Source organism: Dromiciops gliroides, chromosome 4 (genome assembly GCF_019393635.1).
Source record: "Dromiciops gliroides isolate mDroGli1 chromosome 4, mDroGli1.pri, whole genome shotgun sequence".
Classification (NCBI taxonomy): Eukaryota; Metazoa; Chordata; class Mammalia; order Microbiotheria; family Microbiotheriidae; genus Dromiciops; species Dromiciops gliroides.
Genome location: NC_057864.1, coordinates 262,263,774 through 262,289,247, shown reverse-complemented (window position 1 = coordinate 262,289,247; position 25,474 = coordinate 262,263,774). Strand labels below are relative to the sequence as shown.

The 25,474-nt window shown below is 39.0% G+C and overlaps 1 protein-coding gene across 1 annotated transcript; it reads left to right on the top strand.

Moving 5' to 3' along the window:
• Window positions 1-4,013: 4,013 nt before the first annotated feature.
• ENPP5 (ectonucleotide pyrophosphatase/phosphodiesterase family member 5) lies at window positions 4,014-24,896 on the top strand. Its single transcript, XM_044000905.1, has 4 exons — window positions 4,014-4,196; window positions 17,402-18,244; window positions 20,298-20,474; window positions 23,410-24,896. The coding sequence occupies exons 2-4, from the start codon at window positions 17,416-17,418 to the stop codon at window positions 23,829-23,831; spliced, it is 1,428 nt and encodes a 475-aa protein (XP_043856840.1). The 5' UTR covers window positions 4,014-4,196; window positions 17,402-17,415; the 3' UTR covers window positions 23,832-24,896.
• Window positions 24,897-25,474: the final 578 nt, after the last annotated feature.

Below are 25,474 nucleotides of genomic sequence, written 5' to 3'. Positions count from 1 at the left end.
TTGGGGGTGGCCCTAAAATAGCATTGACTTTTCTCTCTCTGGCTCATTATTCCTCTATCTAGTTTTCTCTAGGAAATCTCAAAATATAGATTGTTTAGGTTTTTCACAGAAGTTATTTTTAAAAGTTCCACAAATTCTATACAGTATTCAGTTTAATAATAAAGGTACCAGGTACAGAGTAACCTTTGTCTACTCCACAGGAAAAAAAAGTCCACAGGACTCATAGTAGCCCATAAATAATCAATGCAATTCTCCTTTCTCTCCATTGAGTCTCATATTCCACAAGGTTCCAGCATCATCATTTGGTTTAGACTCTCCTTAGAAGAGAAATGAACTTGGAGTTGCTAGAGCCACAGACCTTTGACATTCCAATAAATCCTACTTTACACAAAAAATGCATGCAGTCAACATTGTGTAATGATCATCTATGACAGTCTTAGCTCTTCTCATCAATACAATGATCCAAGCCAATTCCAAGAGACTCATGATGGAAAATGCTCTCCACATACAGAAAAAGAACTATGGAATCCGAATGCAGATGGAGGCATACTATTTTCACTTTTTTTATTTTTTTTTCTTTCTCATGGTTTTCCCCTTTGCTCTGATTCTTCTTTCACAGCATCACTAGTGTGAAAATGTGTGTAACATGATTGTACATGTATAACCGAAATCATATTGCTGTCTTCCTGAGGCGGGAGAGAAGGGGAGGGCGGAGAAAAAATTGAGACTCAGAAATGAATGTTGAAAATTATCTTTACATGCAATTGGGAAAAGATAAAATACTATTAAGTGAAAAAAATATGCATGCAGTCTCCCAGATTCATAGCACTATCCTGTTATTGAGTCCCTTCAGAAGGGAAACAAACTTGAAGTCACCCAAATGGCAACAATGCAACATTCCAGTGAATCTTTCTTTTCACATCATAGTGATTCATAAAGTTATCTAGCCTTATGATACTACTCTGAGCAACTGGACTCCCCCAGAAGGAAAAAAAAAAAACCACACACTTGGGACTGCTTGATAAGCAGTTTAATTTCCCATCAGACCTACATTGTTCTAATAAATCATAGTAAGAGTGGAGTACTTAATGCATATTCCTTGCCACCCTTTATTGAGATTTTAGTCCCTTGCTACTCTTCCAATTTCATGGATCACAAAGTGATCCATTGTCTTTTTTCTCCAAGACACTTTCTGCCCAAGAAATCCTCTTCTCTTGGTAGAAGGCCAGATTTTAGCACCCTCATGCTTAGGGTTGCTAGGGAGGTAGCTCCCAAGATGGGTGCTCCCCAGGAAATCTCCCTTCTCTTTCTAGAGTGCTAGATTCAAGTACTGGACACTGCCCAGAAATTTGCCCTTCTCAGATAAAAGGTTGAATTCTAGAATTTGTAAAGTTGGGGTTGTTAGAGAGGAAAATCCTCCAAGGAAAACTCTCAATGCTCATTCAGAAGCTGGATGTCAGGAACTCTCTCCACTGAGATAATGTTGGTTCCCCTCTCTACTACTACATCTGGTCGGGAACATGGGACTTCCACAAGCCTTGCACTACAGTAGCTCCAAGGGAAGGGGAAACCCTTCCTTCCCAAAACTTCAGTCTGATCCTGACTATGCTATAAGACAAAAGGTTAGGGTGAAACAACTGTCCAGATGAATATAGCCACATGGAGTGAGTCCTCCCCAAACCGCCATCCTATTGGAGTTTTCAACAACCAATTCATCAAAAATCATTCAGACAGGGGGCGGCTAGGTGGCACAGTGGATAAAGCACCAGCCCTGGATTCAGGATCCCTGAGTTCAAATCCAGCCTCAGACACTTGACACTTACTAGCTGTGTGACCCTGGGCAAGTCACTTAACCCCCATTGCCCTGCAAAAAAAACCAAAAACCAAAAAACAAAAAACATTCAGACCCATGTTCTAGGAGGCATGAAAGTTCAGGTACAGACCCTTGAGGAAGGTACAATGAAAATCCACAAGTCTCCTCCTACTCCCATTCCAAGCTCATCGATTTGATCATGGAATCGTCTTGATCAATCCTGTCTACCCCTCACATATTCCTCAAAACTCCTTGAGATGAGATTCTGATCCATTTGGGAGAAATACAAATTAATATGTATTCTAAGACATGTTTAGTAGGAACAGGGAAAGGGGAAATAAATTTTTCTTTTTCTTTCTTTTCTTTTCTTTTCTTTTTTTCTTCCTCCCTCCCTCCCTCCCTTCTTTTTTCTCTCTCTTTCTCTCTCTCTCTCTCTCTCTCTCTCTCTCTCTCTCTCTCTCTCTCTCTCTCTCTCTTTCTCTTTCTCTCTCTCTCTTTCTTTCTTTTTGATGGCAAAAGATGCCCTGTTTTTTTTTTTCAAGCCAAGCACACACTTCTTGAAGTGGAGCCAGAACTCTGAGATTGAGTTTAGGAACTAAAATAAGAGAGACCCAAAGTAAAACCAAAATTATTGTAGCTACTCTCACCCGGAACTCACAAACAAATAAATATCCATCAAGCCAACAAGTTGAAGCATAAGGAAGCAACAATCCCATCCAAAAGCTTCCCTACATGATGAGGTTAAAAAAAATGAGGACTGAGAAAACTCCATTAGATTTGGCCCTTAAGATCAGAGGTAACTTTGGAGAGAGCAGTTTTAATTGTGATGAAATCAGAAACGAGATGACAAGAGTCTTAGAAGTAATGAGAGGAGAGGAAATAGAGGCAAAGACAGTAGACAGTTTTTCTTTTTTCTAGGAGTTTGGCTATGGGAGGGAAGACAGATATAGGAGTATGATAACTTGAGGTGATTTAGGAGAAAATGCAGAATTGGGGTGGGGGGAGAGGCAATGAATCATCTGGATAATATTGGAAGGGATGGGATTAATTCATCACTGAGTGTCTAATATGTGTCAAGCTCTGGAGATGCAATGACAAATTTGAACAGTTCCTGCCCTCTAGCAACTTACTATGGAGGATAAAAGAAGAAAAGGTCTATCTTTTTCTCCCACTTGATAGTATTTACTTTTTTCCAATTACATGTAAAGTTAATTTTCAGCATTCATTTTTTTTTTTTGGTGAGGCAATTGGGTTAAGTGACTTGCACAGGGTCACACAGCTAGTATCAGCAATCATTTTTATAAAATTTTGAGTTCCATTTTTTTTCTCCTTCCCTCTCTCCCCTTTCTGCTCCCCAAGATAGCAAATAATCTGATATAGGTTACACCTGTACAAACGTGTTAAAGATATGTCCACATTAGTCGTGTTGTGAAAGAAGAATCTGAACAAAAAGGAAAAATCACAAGAAAGAAAAAAAATACCCCCCAAAAGTGAAAGTAATGTGCTTCGATCTGCATTCAGCCTCTTTAGTTCTTTCTCTGGATGTGGATAGCATTTTCCATCATGAATCTTTTGGAACTGTCTTGGATCTTTGTATTGCTGAGAAGAGCTAAGTCTATCACAGTTGATCACAGCACGATGTTGCTATTAACTGTGTGCAGTGTTCCGCTGGCTCTGCTCATGTCAGTCAACATCAGTTCATGTAAGTCTTTCCAGGTTGTTTTCTTGGTTTTGGGTTCTGGGGTTTGTTTTGTTTTGTTTTGTTTTGTTTTAATCCACCGAAGCAGGGGTCTGAGAGGCCACTTGGCTAGTCACTCTTTTTTCAGATGTAGAGTTGGAACTTGCCTCGGGTCTGGGTCTGGGTCTGGGGGCCTGGGGACGGGAATCAAACTTGTCCTCTGCTGCCTCCCCCTTAAACTCACCAAAAGTATTTTAATAAATATGTCAAGAGAAAAGACAGTCCTCGAATCCTACGCCTCAAGAGAATTAACGCCACTGATGGCTGCACAGTTGTTTACAATTTGTCTACCTTGACCTTGCACCTTTCACCATCAAGGCCAATGACAATAGAGAGAGCAGCTCCTCAGGCTCCCTGACTCGGGAGGTGGGAGGGGGAAGCAGCGACAAGGTGGAGCCATGCTCCGCTACCACCTTCCACATCCGCCAATACTTGGGTGTTCCCACCATTGACTCACCCCAGCTCCACCTCTGAAGTCCCGCCCAAATTCAATTTCCAGAGAGTCAGTTCCCACCCCCGCCTTCCCCCTCTCTCCTCTGATTGACAGAAAGTCCGGCCACTTCCGACAGTTCCTTCCTTCAAGCCTTCAGAGGAAGGAGAGTCGGGACCACTCAAGTGATGTGAAGAGCGTCTGGAAATTAGCAGGTGAGCTGGCTGTGGGTCTGTGCTGTCCCTCCAACGCCTTTCTTCCCCACCCCCACCCCCACCCCCACTCCCTGGGATCCCAGGTCTGCTGGGGCGATAGAGGACCCTGACCCCTCTTATCCCCCCACCCCCAGGCTGAGGACGGATATTAAGAGCCCCGAGAGGGGGAAATGTGGTGTGGGAGTGGGTGGTGATCTCCCTTTCCTTCTCCGGGGAACCCACACTGCGTCTGCATGCTCATACACTCACGCACGTAAGATTTAGATTCCGTGCATGCACGCTCATGCATACTCATACATATATGGAATGTTTCCAGTACACTAGCGCGTATGCACACGCAGCCCACAGGAAATGTAAACATACACACACGCGCGCGGACAAACCGAGCCCACCTTGTAAACACACATCTTATATAATACGTGGGCTTGATGTTGGGCAAACGAAAATTCATCACCCAGTTCAGGCTATTTGCCCCACCTCCCCCAAGTCCACCTCTTCACTTGCAGTGTTCCCCAGTGGGTTAAGAGAATTGGGATCTAGGACACAACAAAACTGCATTTCTTGCTGCACCACAGCTGGTCCAACAGAAAGAAGCTCTGCTTTCTTTGTCTTCTTCCCACCCCTACTTCCGTTTTTAGTGGAACAGGCTAAGTTGATGTCATTGATGTGGCAGCTCCTGTTACAAAACAGTAGAAAGCTATAAAAATAAAAATAATAATAAAAGAAAAGCAATACGTAACCGTTGGCTAACTTGTGTTGTTGGCCAGTGAAAAGAAATGCGTCACCTCCGTCGTCCACCATTTCCTACTTGTGTAACAAGTTAGAGAAAAATGAGGGGTGTTTCATAACCCATTGTTAGCTATGGGCCTCATAAGGAAGGTTTGCTTTGATCCTTCCCCTACTCTGTCATATTTGGAGAAACTGGGATGGGAGAAGAGAAGAGGAAGAGCAGGAACTAGCCAGAAATGCAAAAATGTGAAGCTTATGAGAATGAGTCAGTTTGTATATAGGGAGTTCTCAGTTCTACATTTACATGCACTTCGAAATAAGTTCAGGAGAGCAGGATTTTTGTACAGTGAGCAATTTGATAGGCATATTCAGTAACAGCCAAAGTAAAGGGGACCAAAACAATTGTCTGAATAATTCTGAGGCAAAAATAACTTCCTCGGAGCAGCTTGATGGCACAGTGGATAGAGCACCGGCCCTGGATTCAGGAATACCTGAGTTCGAATTCGGCCTCAGACATTTAACACTAGCTATGTGACCCTGGGCAAGTCACTTAACCCCAATTGCCTCACCAAAAACCAACAACAACAACAACAAAAAACTTCCTCAATAAAAATGGTTAGGCAGAAAATGTTTTGGGAGTACTTTGTAATCTGATTTACCTCCAATAAATGTTTATTGGACCATGGTGAACTTTGCCCTCTTCATAGGTCCAGAGCTGGGAGGGATCCTAGAGGTAGGTGATGTTAGGGAATTGAGAATTTAATAACCAGATGGAGTTCCTTGCTCCTTAAGGAGGCTAGATTGAGTGGTTCAGGTAAGTAGAGGCAGGTAGGTGGTCCAGTGCATGGAGTGCTGTACCTGGAGTCAAGAAGACCTGAGTTCAAATCCACCTTCACATCTTAACTAGCTGTGTTATCCCTGGCAAGTCATTTAACCTTTCTCGGTTTTCTCAACTGTAAAATGGGGATAATAATAGCACCGTCCTCACCAGGTTGTTGTAAAGATCAAATATTTGTAAAACATTTGCACAGAGCCTTGCATACCATATTCATTATTGTTTTCCTGGTGTGTCTGACTCTCTCTCCATGACCCCAATTTGGGGTTTTCCTGGCAAAGATACTAGAGTGATTTTCCATTTCCTTCTCCAGCTCATTTTTACAGATGAGGAACTGAGGCAAACAGGGTTTTAAATGACTTGCCCAGAAACACACAACTAGTAAGTGTCTGAGTTCAGATTTGACCTCAAGAAGATGAGTCTTCCTGACTCCAGCATTATGTGCACTATGGTGACACCTCACAGCTCATCATAGGTGTTTAAGAAACTCGTTCCCTTCTCCTTCCCTAGAGGTCATCTAGCCTAACCTCCTCATTTTATATATTAGGAAATAAATTCAGAGTGATTATGTGCTTAACTCAAGGCCACAGAAGCAGTACTGGCAGAGCTGGGGTTTCGATTCATGTTCTGCTGATTGTCAAATCTACTATATCATATCTACTATATCATATCACTAAGTTGCACAGTAAGATACAGTCATTTAGGGTGAAGGTATAGGCTGCCTCTCTGTATTTCCACTTTAAATGTTTTAATGAGATCATATTTCTTCTTGCTTTTACAATGTTTGGGGGAGGATGAGAATACTAGATACTAGAGCAGTTTGTCATTTCCTTCTCCAGCCTCATTTTACAGATCAGAAACTGAGTCAAACAGGATTAAATGGCTTGCCCAGAGTCACATGGCTAGTAAGTGTCTGAGGCTAGATTTGAACTTAGGTCTTCCTTGACTCCAGGCCCTATCCAGCACAACACCTAGCTGCCCCTTGCCTAGGGTTACAAAAGTAACAATGTTTTGTAACAAAAGTTACAAAAGTGTCTGAGGCTGGATTTGAACTTAGGCTCTTGTAACTACAAGTAAAATATTCGAGAGCCACTCCACCATCTAGTTGCCTTTCTGTCTAGATACAGGATACTTCATTCCTTCTCTTCTGTATACCCAACCTTGCACTAGCTGTCCTCATGCCCAATATGCAATTCCTCTTCAGTTCTTTGTCCTAAAATAGCTCATTTCCTTTGATACTTAACTCTAGTGCAACCTTCCACATGAACTTTCCACCCCTCCCCCAGATGCTAGTGCTTTCTCCTTGAAATTATGTTATATTTATTTTGCATATACCTGTATTGTACCTGTTGACTCCCCATAGAGAATGCTTCTTGAGAACAGTGACTTTTTTCTACTTTTCATACCCAATGCTCAGCATGATGTGTAACAGTAGGTGCCTGATAAATGTCAGTTAATTTATTATGTGTGATCCATGTGACCCAGAAAGTTATTCTTGGGGCCAGCTTCTTAATTGCTCAGAATAAACTTACCTGTTGATTGCTGATTTAAGGCATAAAAAGCTGCTGTTTTTTAATAGACACGAGATCCAAGAGGAACTGGGTTTTCTGTTGTTTTCAAAAGAAAAGCTGCAGTGTCATGTTTAGCATTTAGAATGGTTGTTTAGAGAAATGTTCACAGGGCAGAGTCATAGTGACTTTGTGAAAGCCTCTCTTTTTTTTCGTGTGAATGATCGTACTTTCTCATTATTTTAGGGGTTTCTGATGCATGTGGTTGTTTTTTGTTTGTTTGGGGGTTTTTTGGGGGGGAGGGTTGGTTGGTTTGTTTTACTTTGTGATTTGTCCCTAAACAGAGGAACAAACTCTGATGGAAAGGATGTGTTAAAAATTGTTTCTTGTTCTGGTTCCCCTGACCACCCTGCCCCCTCTAGTTAATAGAGTTTTGTTGGTGGTCAGTCGTGTCTGACTCTTTGTGACCCCATTTGGGGTTTTCTTGGCAAAGATACAACAGTGCTTTGCTGTTTCCTCCTCTAAGCTCATTTCACGGATAACAATTAATATAGTTAATAGTAAGTTTATAAGTAGTATTAGGCAACAAAAGTAAGAGGTAACAATTGCAAAGGGGAACCTAGAAGTCACTTATATATTATCCCATAAACTAAGAGTGTAACAGTTACTTGAAAACTTTCTCATAAATTTGGACTATTTCAGTTTTTGTCTTTGCATCTTCAGGAAGGGATCTGATGATACAAAGATAGGGATAGGGATAGGGATAGATAGGGACCTTTGATATCATTGCTTTAGGGAATTCCCAGGTAAGGAAACTCCCAGTGCAAACTGGCACCTTTTCTGAAACAAAAATATATAGCAATGTGTGTGTGTGTACACATATATAGAAATATGCACATGTATATATAATTGTATTTACATGATTATATTCATATAAATTATACTTATATATAAATACATATTTACATACTTATATTCATATAAATATGTATTTGTGGTTCATTCGTTTTTCAGTCATGCTCATCTCTTCATGACCCTATTTGGGGTTTTCATGACACAGATACTGAAGTAGTTTGCCATTTCTTTCTCCAGTTCATTTTCCAGATGAGGAAACTGAGGAAACTGGGGTTAAGTGACTTGGCCATGGTCATACAGTTAGTAAGTGAGACTAGATTTGAATTCAGGAAGATGAGTCTTCCTGACTCCAGTCCCCACATTCTATCCCTTCTATCCACTGCACCACAGGTTACATGAGTACATACATACACACATACATACATGCATACATACAGAGAGAGAGAAACACTATAAAGCTATTTTTAAAATGTAACCTTTGTCTAATTTGTTTTCTTGGGCAGTAAAAACAAATGCCCCTCCCCCTTTCCCACCATTTCTGACTCGTGTAACATATATGTATGTATATACACATACATATATACACACACATATATGTTCTTTTCTGCTTATATACTTAATTTTTCCCACTTAACAGTATTTTGTTTTTTCCAATTACATGTAAAGATGGTTTTTAGCATTCATTTTTATAAGATTTAGAGTTCCAGATTTTTTCCCTCCCTCCCCTCCCCAAGAAAGCAAGCAATCTGATATTGGTTATACATGTGCAATCATGTTAAACATGTTTCCACATTAATAATGTTGAGAAAGAAGAATAAGAACAAAAGGGAAAAACCACAAGAAAGAGAAAGCAAAACAAAGCAAAAAATGAAAATAGTATATTTTGGTCTGCATTCAGACTCCATAGTTCTTTCTCTGGCTGTGGAGAGCATTTTCCATTATGAGTCTTTTGACATTGTCTTGGATCATTTTATGACTGAGAAGACCTAAGTCCATCATAGTTGATCATTGCACAGTGTTGCTTTTACTGTGTACAATGTTATCCTGATTCTGCTCACTTCACTCAGCATCAGTTCATGTAAATCTTTCCAGTTTTTTTCCTCTGAAATCAGTCTGCTCATTATTTCTTATAGCACAAAAGTATTCTATTACATTTATATACCACAACTTGTTCAACCATTCCGCAATTGATGAGCATCCTCTCAATTTCCAATTCTTTAACAACCCAAAAAGAGTTGCTATAAATATTTTTGTAGATTTTTCCCTTTTTATGATCTCTTTGGGATATAGACCTAGCAGTGGTATGGGTAGACCAAAGGTTATGCACAGTTTTATAGTCCTTTTGACACAGTTCAAAATTGCTCTCCAGAATGGTTAGACCAGTTCACAACTTCACTAACAATGTATTAGTGTTTCAATTTTCCCACATCTTCTCCAACATTTATCATTTTCTTTTTCTGTCATAATAGTCGATCTGATAGATGTGAGGTGGTACTGCAGAGTTGTTTTAATTTGCATTTTTCTCATTGACAGTGACAGACAATTTTTTTCATATGACTATAGATACCTTTATTTTCCTCATCTGAAAATTGCCTGTTTATATCCTTTGACCATTTGTCAATTAGGGAACGACATGTATTCTTATAAATTTGACTCCATTCTCTATATATTTGAGAAATAAGTATTTTATTAGAAACACTGGCTGTAAAAATTGTTTCCCATCATTCTGCTTTCCTTCTGTGATGTTTAAAATCTAAATTGTGGTTGCCTTAAATTAGAAGCTTTAGCACCAGTCCTTGGGCATTAAACATTTATTAAAACATACAGATATTCCCATAGAGTTCAGAAAGTTAAGAAAAAAGCCTATTTAGCCTAGAGTTCCAACCTGGTCTGGTTCTTCCTCAAGTCCTCTGCCACAAGCCTGCTTCAGTCATGAACTCTCTCCAGCAAACTGATTGTGGAAGCTTTTTATAGGTCTGGAACAGAGGTGGTCCTTACACACTGCTTCAAGCTGATTGGTTGGCATCATCCAAATCCATTGGTTCTGAAGGTGTTCTCAAGGTGTGATTACAATCCAGTTAACTTGCTTCAAGCTGATTGGTTGGCATCATCCAAATCCATTGGTTCTGAAGGTGTTCTCAAGGTGTGATTACAATCCAGTTAACTTGAAGTAGGCTAATCAGCAGTTAATCACTCTCACTTGATTCAATCAGTCTAGATTAATCTCCAGGTAGGTCTTTGAGTATCTTCTAAATCTCATTATTTCATCACACTTCAAATTTTGGTTGCATTGGTTTTGTTTGTACAGAACCCTTTTAATCAAAATTATCCATTTTGTATTTCATAATGTTCTGTATTTCTTGTTTGGTTATAAATTCTTCCCTTCTCCATAGACCTGACAGGTAAACTATTTCTTGTTCTCTTAATTTGCTTATGGTGTCACCTTTTATGTCTAAATTGTGTACCCATTTTGACCTTATCTTGTGAGATATTGGTCAGTGCCTAGTTTCTGCCATACTATTTGTATTTTTCCCAGCAGTTTTTGTCAAATACTGAGATCTTATCCGAGAAGCTGGAGTCTTTGGGTTTATCAAACAGTAGATTACTATTGCCATTTACTACTGTGTCTTGAGTACCTAGACTATTCCACTGATCTACCCACCACTCTATTTCTTAGCCAGTACCAAATAATTTTGATGATTGCCACCATATAATATAATTTTAGATCTGGTACGGCTAGGCTACCTTCCTTTGCTTTTGAAAAAAAAATAATTATCTTGATGTTATTGACCTTTTGTTCTTCCAGCTGAATTTTTTATTGTTTTTTATAGCTCTATAAAATATTTTTGGTAGTTTGGTAGGGCACTGAATAAGTAAATTAATTTAGGTAGAGTTGTCATTTTTTATATTATTCATTATATTAACTTGGCCTACCCATGAGCAATTGATAAGTTTCTAATTGTTTAGATCTTACTTTATTTGCGTAAAAAGTGTTTTATAATTGTATTCATATAGTTCCCAGGTTTGTCTTGGTTGAGAGACCCTCAAATATTTTATATCATCTATAGTTATTTTATTTTTTTTGCAGGGCAATGAAGGTTAAGTGACTTGCCCAGGGTCTCACAGCTAGTAGATGTGTCAAGTGTCTTAGGCCAGATTTGAACTCAGGTCCTCCTGAATCCAGGGCCAGTGCTTTATCCACTGTGCCACCTGGCTGCCCCTACAGTTATTTTAAATGGAATTTCTCTTCCTAACTTTTGCTGTTGGGCTTTGTTGGTAATACATAGAAATGCTAATGATTTATGTAGGTTTATTTTATATCTTGCTATTTTGCTTAAGTTTTTAATTATTTCAAGTAGTTTTTTTAATTGATTCTCTAGGACACACACACACACACACACATATATATTAGAATTTTATTTTCCAAATTACAAGTAAAAGCAAATTTTGACATCAATTTTTTTAAACTTTGTGTTCCAACTTCTCTTCTTCCCTCCCTTCCCACCCCCACCCCAAGAATTCAAGCAATTTAATATAAATTATACAAGAGTAGTCATGGAAAACAACTCTAAATTAGCTGGGTTGTGAGAGAATATAGATAAAAACAAAACTTCAGATTAAGGAATTGTCAAAAAAATGTGTTTCCATTTGTTTTAAGAAACCACCAGTTATTTCTCTGTAGGTGTATTGCAATTTTCATAAGTTCTTCAGAGTTATATTGGATCATTGCCTTGCTGAAAATAACCACGTGCTTCCCAGCAGATCATCTTACACTAATGCTGTTATTTTGTATACAGTACTTTTCTCTCTGCTTCAGTTCATGTGGGTCTTTCCAGGTCACAAATATATTCTTAAGAAAGCTGCCTGTCTACTATTCCAACAAACTCCCTCTACCAGTGTAAGTTGCTACCTTCTTTGTGCCTTATAATCTTAGAAAGTTGCCTTAGTTTTAGCTTAATAACACTATTAACACTGAAATTCTAAATCCTTATCTTTGAACAAGCCAGTTTGTTGGTTCAAAGCTGAAACAAAACCCATAGTTCTAACCCTGGTCAACCCCCTTTCCAAAAATATGCTGTTAGGGGGCAGCTAGGTGGCATAGTGGATAAAGCACTGGCCCTGGATTCAGGAGGACCTGATTTCAAATCCAGCCTCAGACATTTGACATTTACTAGCTGTGTGACCTTGGACAAGTCACTTAACCCTCCTTGCCACACAAAACAAAACAAAAATATGCTGTTGGTCATAGAGGGGACTAGGTGTGAGGCAGAGCCTAAATCCATTAACACTAAGTGACTTTAAAATGCAGAATCCCAAACATGGGGGGTGGGCGGGATTGACAAATTAAAGGTCCAGTTCATTTTGTAGACTTGAAAGCTTGAGAAACATTTTGTAGATTTGAAATCTTGTCTTGTACACCTGAGAAATTTTCAGAAGGTACATTGTGCTAGGTAGTAGCATTTATTAGAGAAGTATAATATTTGTAGCTGATCTCTATTGGACATTTTAAACATCCAGTCCAAAGGAAGAAGAGAAAAGAGAATTCTTCAAGTTATAAATATGAAGCCAGATGACTCCAGGAATGAGAGAAATTCATATGGTTCACAGGGAAACAAACCCAAATCTGGGAAGATTTAAAAAACTAATGGAAATAAAAATTGAATTGCCAGATGGGTGAATATAGTACCCAATAATTTTAATCCTACATAAAAATGGTTCAGTGAATGTCTACCATCCTAACTTCTTGCTTATCAAAATGTTTGGACTTGGTATATCAGGAATTTTTCTTTCCTTAGAAAGACATTTTGAATGTTATAATGAATATTTGGTATAGTAGGAAGAGAACTAGATTTGGAATCAGAGCACCTGTATTCAAATCCCACATTGAGGCCAAATCTAATAAGCTGAAAACAATAGGAACATATCTAAAGTCTTATATATTGAGCTCAAAAAAAAAACCCAATCACATAACTTCAGGTTAAGGAAGACTTGGCTAGACAGTTCATAAGAAGACAACCTGGGAGTTTTAGGAAACTTTGAGCTTCATCCAAATTAGTGTGAAATCAAATTAATTATTAAATTGTTAAATTAAATTTTATTAAATATACATATACACATACATACAGTGTCCAGAACAAGGCAGGTAGGAGTCCTGTGGTCCTCTGCTCTGGTTAGACCACCTCCTGATTATAGTTTTCAGTTCAAGGTCACTCATTTGAGAAGGATGTTGACAGGCTGGTGTATGTCTATATGAAGCAGGACACTAAAAACCAAGAAGCTGGGCGTGGGGGTGGTCTTTAGCCTGGATAATAAAAAAACCAAGGATACACTTGTTGCTTGCTGTCTTCAAGGATCTAAAGTGCTATCTGGTGAGAGTAGGATTTACTTGGATCCAGTCAAACTGAGTAGGGTCTGATGAAAGTTCAGATGGAAACTGTAGAGAGGCATATTCCAGGCAGATATGAGGAAGAGACATCCTAGCTGTTGTGAGAATTCAGTGGGACCCCAAGAAATCCAAAAGATTCCAACCCCCTATGAGGTGTGGCAGAGCATGACCTCAGTATGCTGATCATTAATACCAAAGTCTGCAAGAAGATATGCAAGATATGGATGGGTGATGCATATTTTACTGATGTCCCATTATTCCAAAATCCCCTCCCTGTTTGCATTTCCCTCCCAGTTGTTTTGTAATCCCCATCCCCCATCCAGGTTGCAAGTCCCCCCCAAACACTAGCAATCAGAGTTCTTCCAAAGAGGGATGGGACACCTCAATAAATCATAAGTTCTTTATTACTCAATGCCTTCAAAGAAATAGGATAAATAGTTGTTGGTATTTTAGAGGGGGGTTCCCATCTGAGTATTGTTCAGTCTTTTTCAATTGTGTCCAGCTCTTCCTGAACCCTTTTAGGGTTTTCTTGGCAAAAATACTAGAGTGGTTTGCCATTTCCATCTCCAGCTCATTTTACAGATAAGGAAACTGAGTCAAATAGGATTAAGTGACTTGCCCAGGGTCACACAGCTAGGAAATATGGCTTAAATAAACTATAAAGCCCCTTTCAACACCGAGATGAATGACTTTATAAGTATGAACATGAAATATGTTCTAGTCATTTCTCCAAGACTGTAAGTTTCAAATCAGTTACCAAAATACAATGGTAGAGGGGGTTACCTCATCTGGGAGTTCCCTCTACAAAAGAGGTCATGGTGCCTTTCCTTATCCCTGACCCAGAAAGTTCTAGACTCTGAAGGGAACAATTTCTCATTTTCCGAATCCCATTCGCCTGCTTTAGAGACATTTTACAAATCGACTTTCAATACCAGTAGGCAGAAATCTAGGTGTCACAGGGGAAAGAGGTGGTGGGGGGTCCCTAGGTATTCCTCTTTAAAGAATTATACCCTCTGGGGCAGCTAGGTGGCACAGTGGATAGAGCACTGGCCCTGGATTCAGGAGGACCTGAGTTCAAATCCAGCTTCAGACACTTGACACTTACTGGCTGTGTGACCCTGGGCAAGTCACTTAGCCCCAATTGCCTCACCAAAAAAAGAAATTACACCCTCTTGAACACAATTCAATTAGAATAAAATAGTCTTTTATTTAGGCTCTAGAGAAAGGAACCAAGAGAGAGAGACTCTAGAGAGGAGAAAATGGCACAGTGACATGATTCTCTGAAACATATCTCCTCTACCAGAAAGGAGGCCAAAGTCTTTATAGAAGACAGATGGTGGACAAATGGATGGAGTGACCACCTGACTATGGAAAGTTCCCTTTGAGGGTGGGGAAAGTTTGAGTGAGGGGTGGTGATCCTGACTTCTGGAGTTATCTCTGTCCCCTGGTATTCACCTGGTAGCAGCCATGCCTAATGGGTTTTTCTCCCTTACTTCTCAAGGTGTGCCTGTCCTTTAGCTGGTAGGCCAGTTTAAACTTTAATAGTTCCTTAGGGGCAGCTAGGTGGCATAGTGGATAAAGCACTGGTCCTGGATTCAGGAGGACCAGAGTTCAAATCCAATTTCAGAGACTTTCTGGGTAAGTTGCTTAACTCTCATTGCACTGCAAAATAAACAAAAAAAACTTTAATAGCCCCAAATTCCTTGATAGGTTCCAACCCCTTGTTATAGGGATGATCCAATTTTTGTGCGATTTAAAAACATATCCAATGAAGGTTTGGTTAAGAAATAAGGAAAATAATTCTTCTTTAGTGGGCAAGCATGTTTTAATTATTAAAATAATATTTATTTGGAGGGCATATCTGTCCATGTTGTTTCGTACCATGGGTAATTGAGAAGCTGTTTACTTTCTTACTTACTCACTTTTAGAGAAGAGATCTTTAAATTGATTAAATATTTTTTAAACTGGATGGTGGTTGGGAGGGGGTGGCACTATCCTGAGGAATGATTTAGCTACTATTATCAACTAAGTGCTGACTAATGTTTAAAACAGCCAAAAACAACCCCAGGCTTGTTTTTCCATTTTATATCTCTCATAGGAAAGTCATTAGCTGTTTTAAGTGAGAAGTAGTCCTTAATTGTATTCTCCCTTGTTGTTTATCCTTCATTCTCAAAGAAAACCATGATATCATGTTGTACTAAATTGGATTTAAGTGAGGGAGGGCAGTGTAAGTCACCAACCTCACTCCTCCAGAGCCATCTGGGTCTGATATGGGATGGCATGAGTCATCCCAAAAGAATTACAAGACTCAGTGACTCGGTTTCCCAAGTTTACTGAGAATGAACACAGGGAGAGAACCAGAAAAGTAGAAAGGTAACTCCTGGATAAGGAAAGGAAAGAAGGTTCTTATTATAATTATCTACACCTTAGGGAAGAATAGGGGAGGACCTATCCTATTTTGGAGTTCCTGGGGGCTTAAGCTAACCCCTGAGGCGGGTACCTTTTTCCTTGGAGGTGTGTTTTTGGAGTTTATGTGTCATAAGGTGAATCTGGGGACAAATTTGGCCCTTTTCTGTACATGTCTCTTTCAGATTCCCATACTTAGTTTCAAAATATCTTCATTTATCATTTATTTCTAGTTTGAATTTCTATAGCCTGTCAGTTGATCATTGTTATTGTTACAGTGTCTCTGACCTGCCTCTTTATGTTCTTGTTATGGGTACTGCTTCATGTGGGTAAGAGAACCTAGGCCCTGACTTGTTTCCCAAATCTTAAGCTATCCATTAACTAGGGTCTGAATCCCTCTTAGAGCTCAGATCTGAATTAGAGCTTGGGTCTTAGGTTTTTCTGTTAACCCCTTTTTTTGCCTCCTACATCAGGTCCAGTGGCTAGATATATAGTTTAAGGCAATTGGGGTTAAGTGACTTGCCCAAGGTCACACTGCTAGTGTCTGAGGTGAGATTTGAACTCAGGTCCTTCCAACTTCAGGCCCAGTGTTCTATTCATTGCACCACCTAGTTGCCCTCTATTCCCCCTTCTAAAAAAAATGAAAATCAGATTGTGTGTTATAAATATGTTTGAGTTTCAGAGGGTTATCTTCTTATTTTCCTATGGCTAGGTGGTACAGTGGATAGAGTGTTTGGCCTGGAGTGAGGAAAACTCCTCTTGAAGAGTTCAGATCTGGTCTCAGACCCTTATTAGCTGTGTGACCCCTGGGATAGTCACTTAACCCTGTTTGCTTCAGTTTCCTCATCTGTCAAATGAGCTGGGGAAGGATATGGTAAACCGTTCCAGTATCTTTGCCAGGAAAACCCCAACTAACATCATGAGGAGTCTAACATGAGTGAAACAATAAACAAAACCAACAAACAACAACATCCCCTCTAAGAAAGAAACAATTTTCAAAATTTAGAAACTAATACAATCGGCTTCAGGAATAGAATTGTACACAAAATATATAATTAATAAATTTGCATATTGTTTTCCCTGCTGCTAAGATGCCTGACTTTAGTCTTCTCGTAAAATATATGTGGATGTATAGGTATGCAGGTAGAGGATATACCTTGCTTTAGCTTTAGATATGCTCAAGAAAAGGTTTTTGTAAAGCAAACCATGCTATAAAGGAATTAACTACTTAAAGGAGTGCTTTTATAAATATGCCAAGAAGCAAGGAGAAATAATTTTTAGTGTAGTAAAAGACCTCCTAAGCACAGATCTATTTTGATTCATAGTAAATGCAGGGAGTGCTCTGCTCTGCTTCATCACAGTACAGAGTTGATAAAAAATGAACCCTTCTTAATCATTTATGGGGGATGAAGATATGTAATCACTGAGAGTTACTATAAAGTTTTTGAGAACAATTGATGCTAACATGCCTGTGTTTACTCTACAGAGTATTTTCTGAAAATGGATTCAAAATTCTGCCGTGTGTTCTTCATGATCTCTGCATTCATGTTTTCAATCACATTTTCTGACCAGCAAAATGAACAGAAAGTTCTGCTAGTTTCTTTTGATGGATTCCGTTGGGATTACATCTACAAAGTTCCCACACCCCATTTTGATTTTATCATGGATCATGGTGTCTATGTCAAGCAAGTTACTAATGTTTTGGTTACAACAACTTATCCTAATCACTATACTTTGGTGACTGGTCTCTATCCAGAAAGTCATGGAATAATTGCAAATGATATGTATGATTCTATCCGGAACAAAACCTTTTCCTTGGAGGACATGAAAATCTATGATTCAGAATTTTGGGAAGATGCAGTACCAATATGGATCACAAATCAAATAGCAGGCCATGACACTGGTGCTGCGATGTGGCCTGGGACAGATGTGAAAATACATGAAGAATTTCCTACTTATTATATGCCTTACAATGAATCTGTTTCATTTGAAGACAGAGTCACAAGACTTCTTCAATGGTTTAAGTTAAAGAAACCCATAAATCTTGGACTTCTCTACTGGGAGGATCCTGATGAGATGGGTCATAATTTAGGTCCTGACAATCCACTCATGGACTCTGTCATTTCTGATATTGACAGTAAGTTAGGATACCTCATCAGAGAGCTGATAAATGAAAAATTGTGGAATAACGTGAACCTAATTATCACAAGTGATCATGGGATGACACAGTGTTCTGGGGAAAAGATCATAGAACTTGACCAATATGTCGATCCAAATGACTATTTCCTGGTAGACCATTCACCAGTTAGAGGCATTTTGCCAAAAAAAGGTAAAGACCAGTGCTGACTGACCAGATGGGTGATTTTAAGAGAAAGCATTTTTTTGTCTTTATCCCTTTTGTTTTAACATAGCTTGATTTCTGTAACCAAACTAGGAGCTTAGACAATATGTGCTTCTGATCTCATTTTAGCATACCTAGCTATATCATAGGAAGGAGGGAAGTAAACAAGCATTTATTAAACATCTACTATGTACCAAGAACAAATACATATATGTATATGTATACATGTGTGTGTATAATGTGTGTGTGTTTGTAAAATCTCACAACCTTGGAAGGAAGTGCCATTAGTATGCATGTTTGAAAATTGAGAAAATTAAACCCAATAGAGGTTAAGTGACTATAATAGGACCCCACTGAGTCTTATTAGATAAGTGTGCTCTTTCTCTTTATCCTGGCCCCTACCTTTTTTTCCAGCCTCATACTTTACACCCCTCCCCCACCCACTACAATCCAGAGTGCTGACCTCCTTACAGTTCCCAAAGCCTTTACGCTCTATCTTCCTCATTTTGTTGATCTACAGTCTTTTCAGTCATGTCCAACTCTTCATGACCTCATTTGGAGTTTTCTTGGCAGAGAGACTGGAGTAGTTTGCCATTTCCTTCTCTAGCTTATTTTCCAGATGAGAAAATAAGTGACTTACACAGGGTCACAACTAGTAAGTGTCTGAAGCCAGATTTGAACTCATATCTTCCTAATTCTAGGCCCACATTCCATCCACTGTGTCACTTAGCTGCCCAAAAGTTATTAAAGAATACAGGCACATGGTAAGAGCTTGATAAATGCTTGTTGACTGACTGAAACCCCAAAAAGTAAAATAAATGCTTTTATCTGCATTTTTAACAATTGGAGTTGCATACAACTATCAATTATTTTGCTGCAGAATTGCTTTCTAGGAAATATGATTGAGAAAACAAATTTCATTTTCCCATTGGCTTTCATTACAAAACCTCCTATGCTTCTTCAGGGGGAAAAAGGGGAAAAGGCCCAAGGAAAATACGTTGAGGAAATGGGCAAAGTGATGTCTTGGCTTGTGTCATCATAGATGTTAGGGTCAAAGGGATTAATTAAACATCATGGTCATCATTTTGAAGAGCTTTGCCCGCTCCCTCCCTTATATTCTTAGCTCTTCTCTAATTTTCAGTGGAGCCCCTAATGGCACATTTTTCCTGCCAACAATTACTTTCTCTCTTGATTTTGGTTGGGTTTTAGCCATGACTGACCAACTAACTGGCTGAGGTATGATTACACTGTAATTTTTTTTTTATTTCCCTAGTAAATGCCACTGGCTAATAGTGTACAATCATTCCAAGTGGGGAATTCCTTTAACTGAGGTTTCAACTCCTGTCAGATGAATCGGTGCCCCCACTTTATTCATTCTTTAAAGTGAGTTTACTTAAAAAGAAGGAACAAATACTCCGGTTTCCCTGCAGTGGTGACACATAGCAACGAGGGGAAGGGTTGAGGAGGGATCAGGGAAAATGTCCCCACATAAAAAGACTAAATAAATGTTGTGGCATTCAGTCAGTTGCTTTTTTCACCATGGCAGTTCATGTGTGTTTTGGAAATGTTGCTGAGTTACCTTCTGCTTACTCCCTGACTGTCCTCAGGAAAGTTTCTTTCTCTGCCTAGGCCTCAGTTTCTTTATTTTTAAAATGAGAGATTTAAACCAGATGACTTCCAACTATCATCTTATTTTTTTTAATTATGATTTTTAAAATAAATTATCATTTATTTTTAAATTTAAAATTATTATTATTATTATTATTTTGTGAGGCAATTGGGGTTAGGTGACTTGCCCAGGGTCACACAGCTAGTAAGTGTTAAGTGTCTGAGGCTGTATTTGAACTCAGGTCCTCCTGAATCCAGGGCCGGTGGTCTATCCACTGTGCCACCTAGCTGCCCCCAAAATGATTATTTTTTAAATTATGATTCTTAGTGTTGGAAAGTGTTTACTTTTTTTTTTCCTTTGGAGAAAGCTGTTGCTTAGATTTACAGTGTATCATCTGGTTTCAGTTCCTTACATTTCTCCATTCTTCTCCAGGTAAATTTGATGAGATTTATGCAGCATTGAAAAATGCTCATCCTAACCTGACTGTTTACAAAAAGGAAGATGTTCCAGAAAGATTTCATTACAAGCACCATCACCGAATTCAACCCATCTTAATAATGGCTGACAAAGGATGGACCATTATACAGAATACATCCAAAACATTCATGTGTAAGTATTTTGTGGTATGTTCCTTCAGTATAGTTTTTATTAGTTTGCTGTTCAGTCATTTCAGTAGTATCCCACTCTTGGTGACTCCATTTGGGGTTTCCTTGGCAAAGATACTGGAGTGGTTTGTCATTTCTTTCTCCAGCTCCTTTTCCATATGAGGAAACTGAGGCAAACAGGGAGAAGTGACCTGCCCAAGGTCACAGAACTAGTAGGTTTCTGAGGCCAGATTTGAAATCAGGAAGATGAGTCTTCCTAACTGTAGGCCCTGTACTCTATCCACCGGACCACCTCGTTGTCCAAAGATTACCTTCCATTACCTTCTTCTATGTACACCTTGTAGGTACCCAGTTATTTCCATGGTGTCTTTCCAATTACAATGTAAGCTTCATGGGGGTAGGGATAGGTTTTCTTGGACTTTCTTGTATCTTTAACACTGAGCAGAATGCTTGGCACATAACAAGCATTTGGTCAATGCTTATTGAGTTACTGACCAACCAACATATTTTATAGAATAAATGTGTTTGAAAAGGACATAAATAAAATTTGTAAATATGATGATTTTTTCATTAATTTATAAATCTGTTCACTTTAGGTGTACTTTAACTTTATTTCTAAATAATTTTCAATTGGCAACCTTAACATTTTTCTGGCTTATTTTTTGTTGTAAAGTAGGGTTTTTTTTCAGCTATGGATCAGACTGAAAGGATACCAAGGCTCCTTCCTATAAGAAGGAAGAAAGGAAAGAAAGAAGGAAAGGAAGGAAAAAGGGAGAGGAGGAAGGAGGAAGGAAAGAGAGGAATGAAAGGAAAGATAAGGAAGAAGGAAGGGAGGGAAGGAAGGAAGGAAGGAAGGAAGGAAGGAAGGAAGGAAGGAAGGAAGGAAGGAAGGAAGGAAGGAAGGAAAGAATAAAGGAAAGAGGGGGATGAGAATAAGGATAGGGAGGAAAGGAAGGACAGGGGAGAGGGAAGGAGGGAAGAAAAGGGAAGGAGAGAAGAAGGAAGAAAGATGGGGGAAGAAGGAAGGAAAAGGGGGGAAGGAAATAAGGAAGGAGAAGGAGAAAGAGGGAGGAAAGAAGAAAGGAAAGAGAGGGAGAGATGGAAGGAAAGAAAGGAAAGAAAGGAGAGTGGGAAAGGGGAGCAGAGGAAGGAAGTAGACGTAGGAAAGGAAAGGAAGGAATAAAAGGAAGGGAGGGAAGAAAGGAAATGGAGGGAAGGAAAGGGGTGGATGAAAGGAAGGACAGGGAGAAAGTAAGGGAAGGAAGGAGGAAGGAATAATAATATTAATAATTCATAATTCTCATCCTATTTTTACTGCAACAAGTCAGGTGAAGAAATACCTTTAATGGGATCAGGAATTCAGGCAGCTAGGTGACATGGTGGATAGAATGTAAGACCCACATTGAGGAAGACTTGAATTTTAATCCTGCATCAGATGATTGTTGTTTGTCCTTCATTCTCATTGGGAGGTGATATCTTGACTTGCAGTGAATTTCATTTAAGTGAGGGAGGGCTGGCATCAGATGATTACTAGCTGTGTGAACCTGGGCAAGTTGCTTAACCACTCCTCCCCTCAGTTTCCTCATCTGTTTAAGCAGTGATAATAATATCTACCTCATAGGATTATTGTGAGGGTCAAGTGAGATAATAATGTGTTTTGCAAACTTTAAAAAAATTTATTAATGTTATTATTTTAGGCTATTGTGCCAGATGTTTTAAGGAGACTGGAGGAAATTTAAGGTCACTTGATTGCTTTTTGACAGACAAAAAGTTTTGCTTTCTTGATCTCATTACACATTTTCCTGTAATAAGCATTAACTTGCAATGGCGATCCAGTTGTTGGTCAGTCCACATTTGACATATAAAGTCTCTGCATTCTTCATGTATCATTTCTTCATCCCTGGCTGCTTCACCTTGCTTGCAAGCTGAAGTTATGCCAAGTAGACCTGCCTTTGGAATGTACAAACCAAATGAGAGCCATACTTCAAAGTAATCTCCTTGTAGGACTGTATACTCTCATTCAAATGATTCTACCACTGCTCTAAATGTTTTTCTTTTCTGAGTTGCTTTCAGATGTACCTTACTTGCTATACAAGAAAATCATCATTCTTCTAAGTTAAAAGATATATACCCTTTCCCTACCTTGTCTCTCCCATAATCCTCCCTTCTCTGCTTTCATTGGCTTAGCGCTACTCAGTTTAGCTCCTCCAAATGAAAACCAAATACTGGTTGAGAGTCAAGGATCCCCAGGGGGAGTGCTTTAGCCCTAGGCCAGACTGAGGTTCAGAGTATGCAGAACACATCCTGGAGCAGACTGATATATATTCATGCATCCTGTGCTATGGAGGCAGTTGGGACAGCTAGTAGGGCCTGGCGTCAGGAAGATCTGAGTTTAAATCCAATCTCAGACACTTACTGGCTATGTGATCCTGGACAAGTCATTTGACCTCTGTTTTCCTCAGTTTTCTCATCTGTCAAATGGGGATATTACTAGCACCTCCCTCCCAGTGTTGTTGTGAAAATCCAATGAAATAATGTTTGTAAAGTACTTAGTGCAATGCCTGGCACATGGTAGGTACTCTATAAATATTATTATTCTGTGGTAAGTTGATAATCTGGATATAATTGACTTAATTTTAGAAGAAAGAATTTTAGAAATAAAATTCTTCTTTCCTTCCATCCTTTCTTCCCTCCCTCCCTTCCAAAGAATTTTAGAATTTAGAAATCAAGTTGAAGACTACCAATAAAATTAATTCATAGCCATATGGTCAATAGATACCCCATTTGGGTTTCCACTTATTAAATCAAACTGCAGAGCCTTTGTAAAACTTCTGTGCAAAAAGATACTTTCAAAACCTAACCAAGTTTGTACTTAATTTCAAAATATGAAAATCTACATGTCAAGCAATTGGCTAACTCATCCATTTTGTTTGTTATAGTAGGTAATCATGGTTATGATAACGAAATTCCCGATATGCATCCGTTATTCTTGGCCCATGGTCCTGCTTTCAAAAAGAATGTTTCAAAGGCCTCCATGAACTCCACAGACTTATACCCGCTGCTCTGCCATATTCTTGATATTACTCCAATGCCCCACAATGGATCATTGGCCAACGTCGAGGAACTGCTTTCATTTAAAATAGTCCCCAAGGTGACTCCACACAGCATGACGACTCCACAGAGCAACGTGAACCCAAGGATTTATAAACTGCAGTCATATGCGTACTTTGTGGGAGTCTTCCTCGGTAGCATGATAGTAATTGTGTTTCTTCTGGTATTCGTTAAGCATTTAACTCACAGCCAAATGCCCACCATACAAGAGCGGAATGCAGAAATAGCTCAGCCATTGCTATGGTCCTAAGATTGTTTTGGAAGGGGGATTTTTGTAGCTCATTTTTTGTTGTTTCAGGAAAAAAACTGATTCCAAAAAACCAACTTCAGAATTTTGTATAAAAAGAACATACAGCACTTTTACACAAAAACACACACACCACACAAATACACATCACACCCCACACATGTACCACACATACCTACATTCACACCCACAGACAAACTTGGACAAAGGTTCACAGTGCCGTTTACCTGCATGAGATTAAAAATATAACTAAGAGCATGTCTTAGCTTTACTCTTTAGCCTTGGGAGGAGATTAATATCCAATGTTAGATGAACTTGAGACATATTAGACATGTGGTGACTTTTAATGCTTATAGATACCTCACTTTCAATTATTCTTAAAAGAAGATGAGTTTTATTTTTAAAAATCTAAATTTTAGAAAATTTAATGCACTTTATAGACTACTGAGTCCTATATTAGTCAGCTGATGAAAAAGAGAATTCATCATGCCCATCACTAGCAGACCCTGTTATATAAAAAGGGGAAGGTGTGATTCTTTGCCTACAAGAGAGATGCAGAGGTTGCTTCATAATTATGTAATACATCTCCATAAAAGTCAGGGGACCTAGATTTAGTGCAAATTGTCCTTGGCTAAACAGGTCTACCTTCATCCCAAAAAGCAGAAGCAATTTCCTCTATGGATGTACCTCATCACAGGCTTTCTAAAGCACATTACTCTCATACACTTTTAGAGACTACTTCCTATGAAAGAGTATTCTGCAAGGTTATTTTAAAAGCATCTTTACTCATTATAAATAACTTTTCACCATTTCCCATTTAATAGATTCACTCTGATTAACTTCACAGTTCCAACATCCAGATCATTGTATTCTCTTTTACTTACTGAAATACATAGATAAACTAAGGGGAACTAAGTATTCTGGAGTCTGGGCTTTTTGACCTTGTTCTTGGAGCATTTATTCTTTTTTCTTTTTCTTTTTCTTTTTTTTTGCAGGGCAGTTGGGGTTAAGTGACTTGCCCAGGGTCACACAGCTAGTAAATGATAAGTGTCTGAGGCGGAATTTGAACTCAGGTCCTCCTGACTCCAGGGCTGGTGCTCTATCCACTGCACCACCTAGCTGCCCCTTGGAGAATTTATTCTTTAAAAAATATTACTATTAACTATTTTAAAACCTAATGGGGGGCAGCTAGGTGGTGCAGTGGATAAAGCACTGGCCCTGGATTCAGGAGGACCTGAGTTCAAATGCAGCCTCAGACACTAGACACTTACTAGCTGTGTGACCCTGGGGAAGTCACTTAACCCCAATTACCTCAACAACAACAACAACAACAACAAAAAACACAAAAAACCCAATAAAACCTAATGGGTCAAAGTATGATCTTTCCCTTCCTAAAATAGGATACAGCCTATATAAGCTCCTTTCAACTAGGCATTTATGCAACCACTATACAAAGGATAAATTATAATAGTAAGGTATTGTTGTACCACTGTTATGCTTACAACCAGTGTGCCATGGTGGATAGGGAGCTGACATTAGAGGCAAAAATGACCAGGATTCACCATCTGGTCCTGATATATACTGGCTGTGTGATCCAGGGCAACTCACTAAACCTCTCAGACACTCCTTTTATGTCAACTTAAATA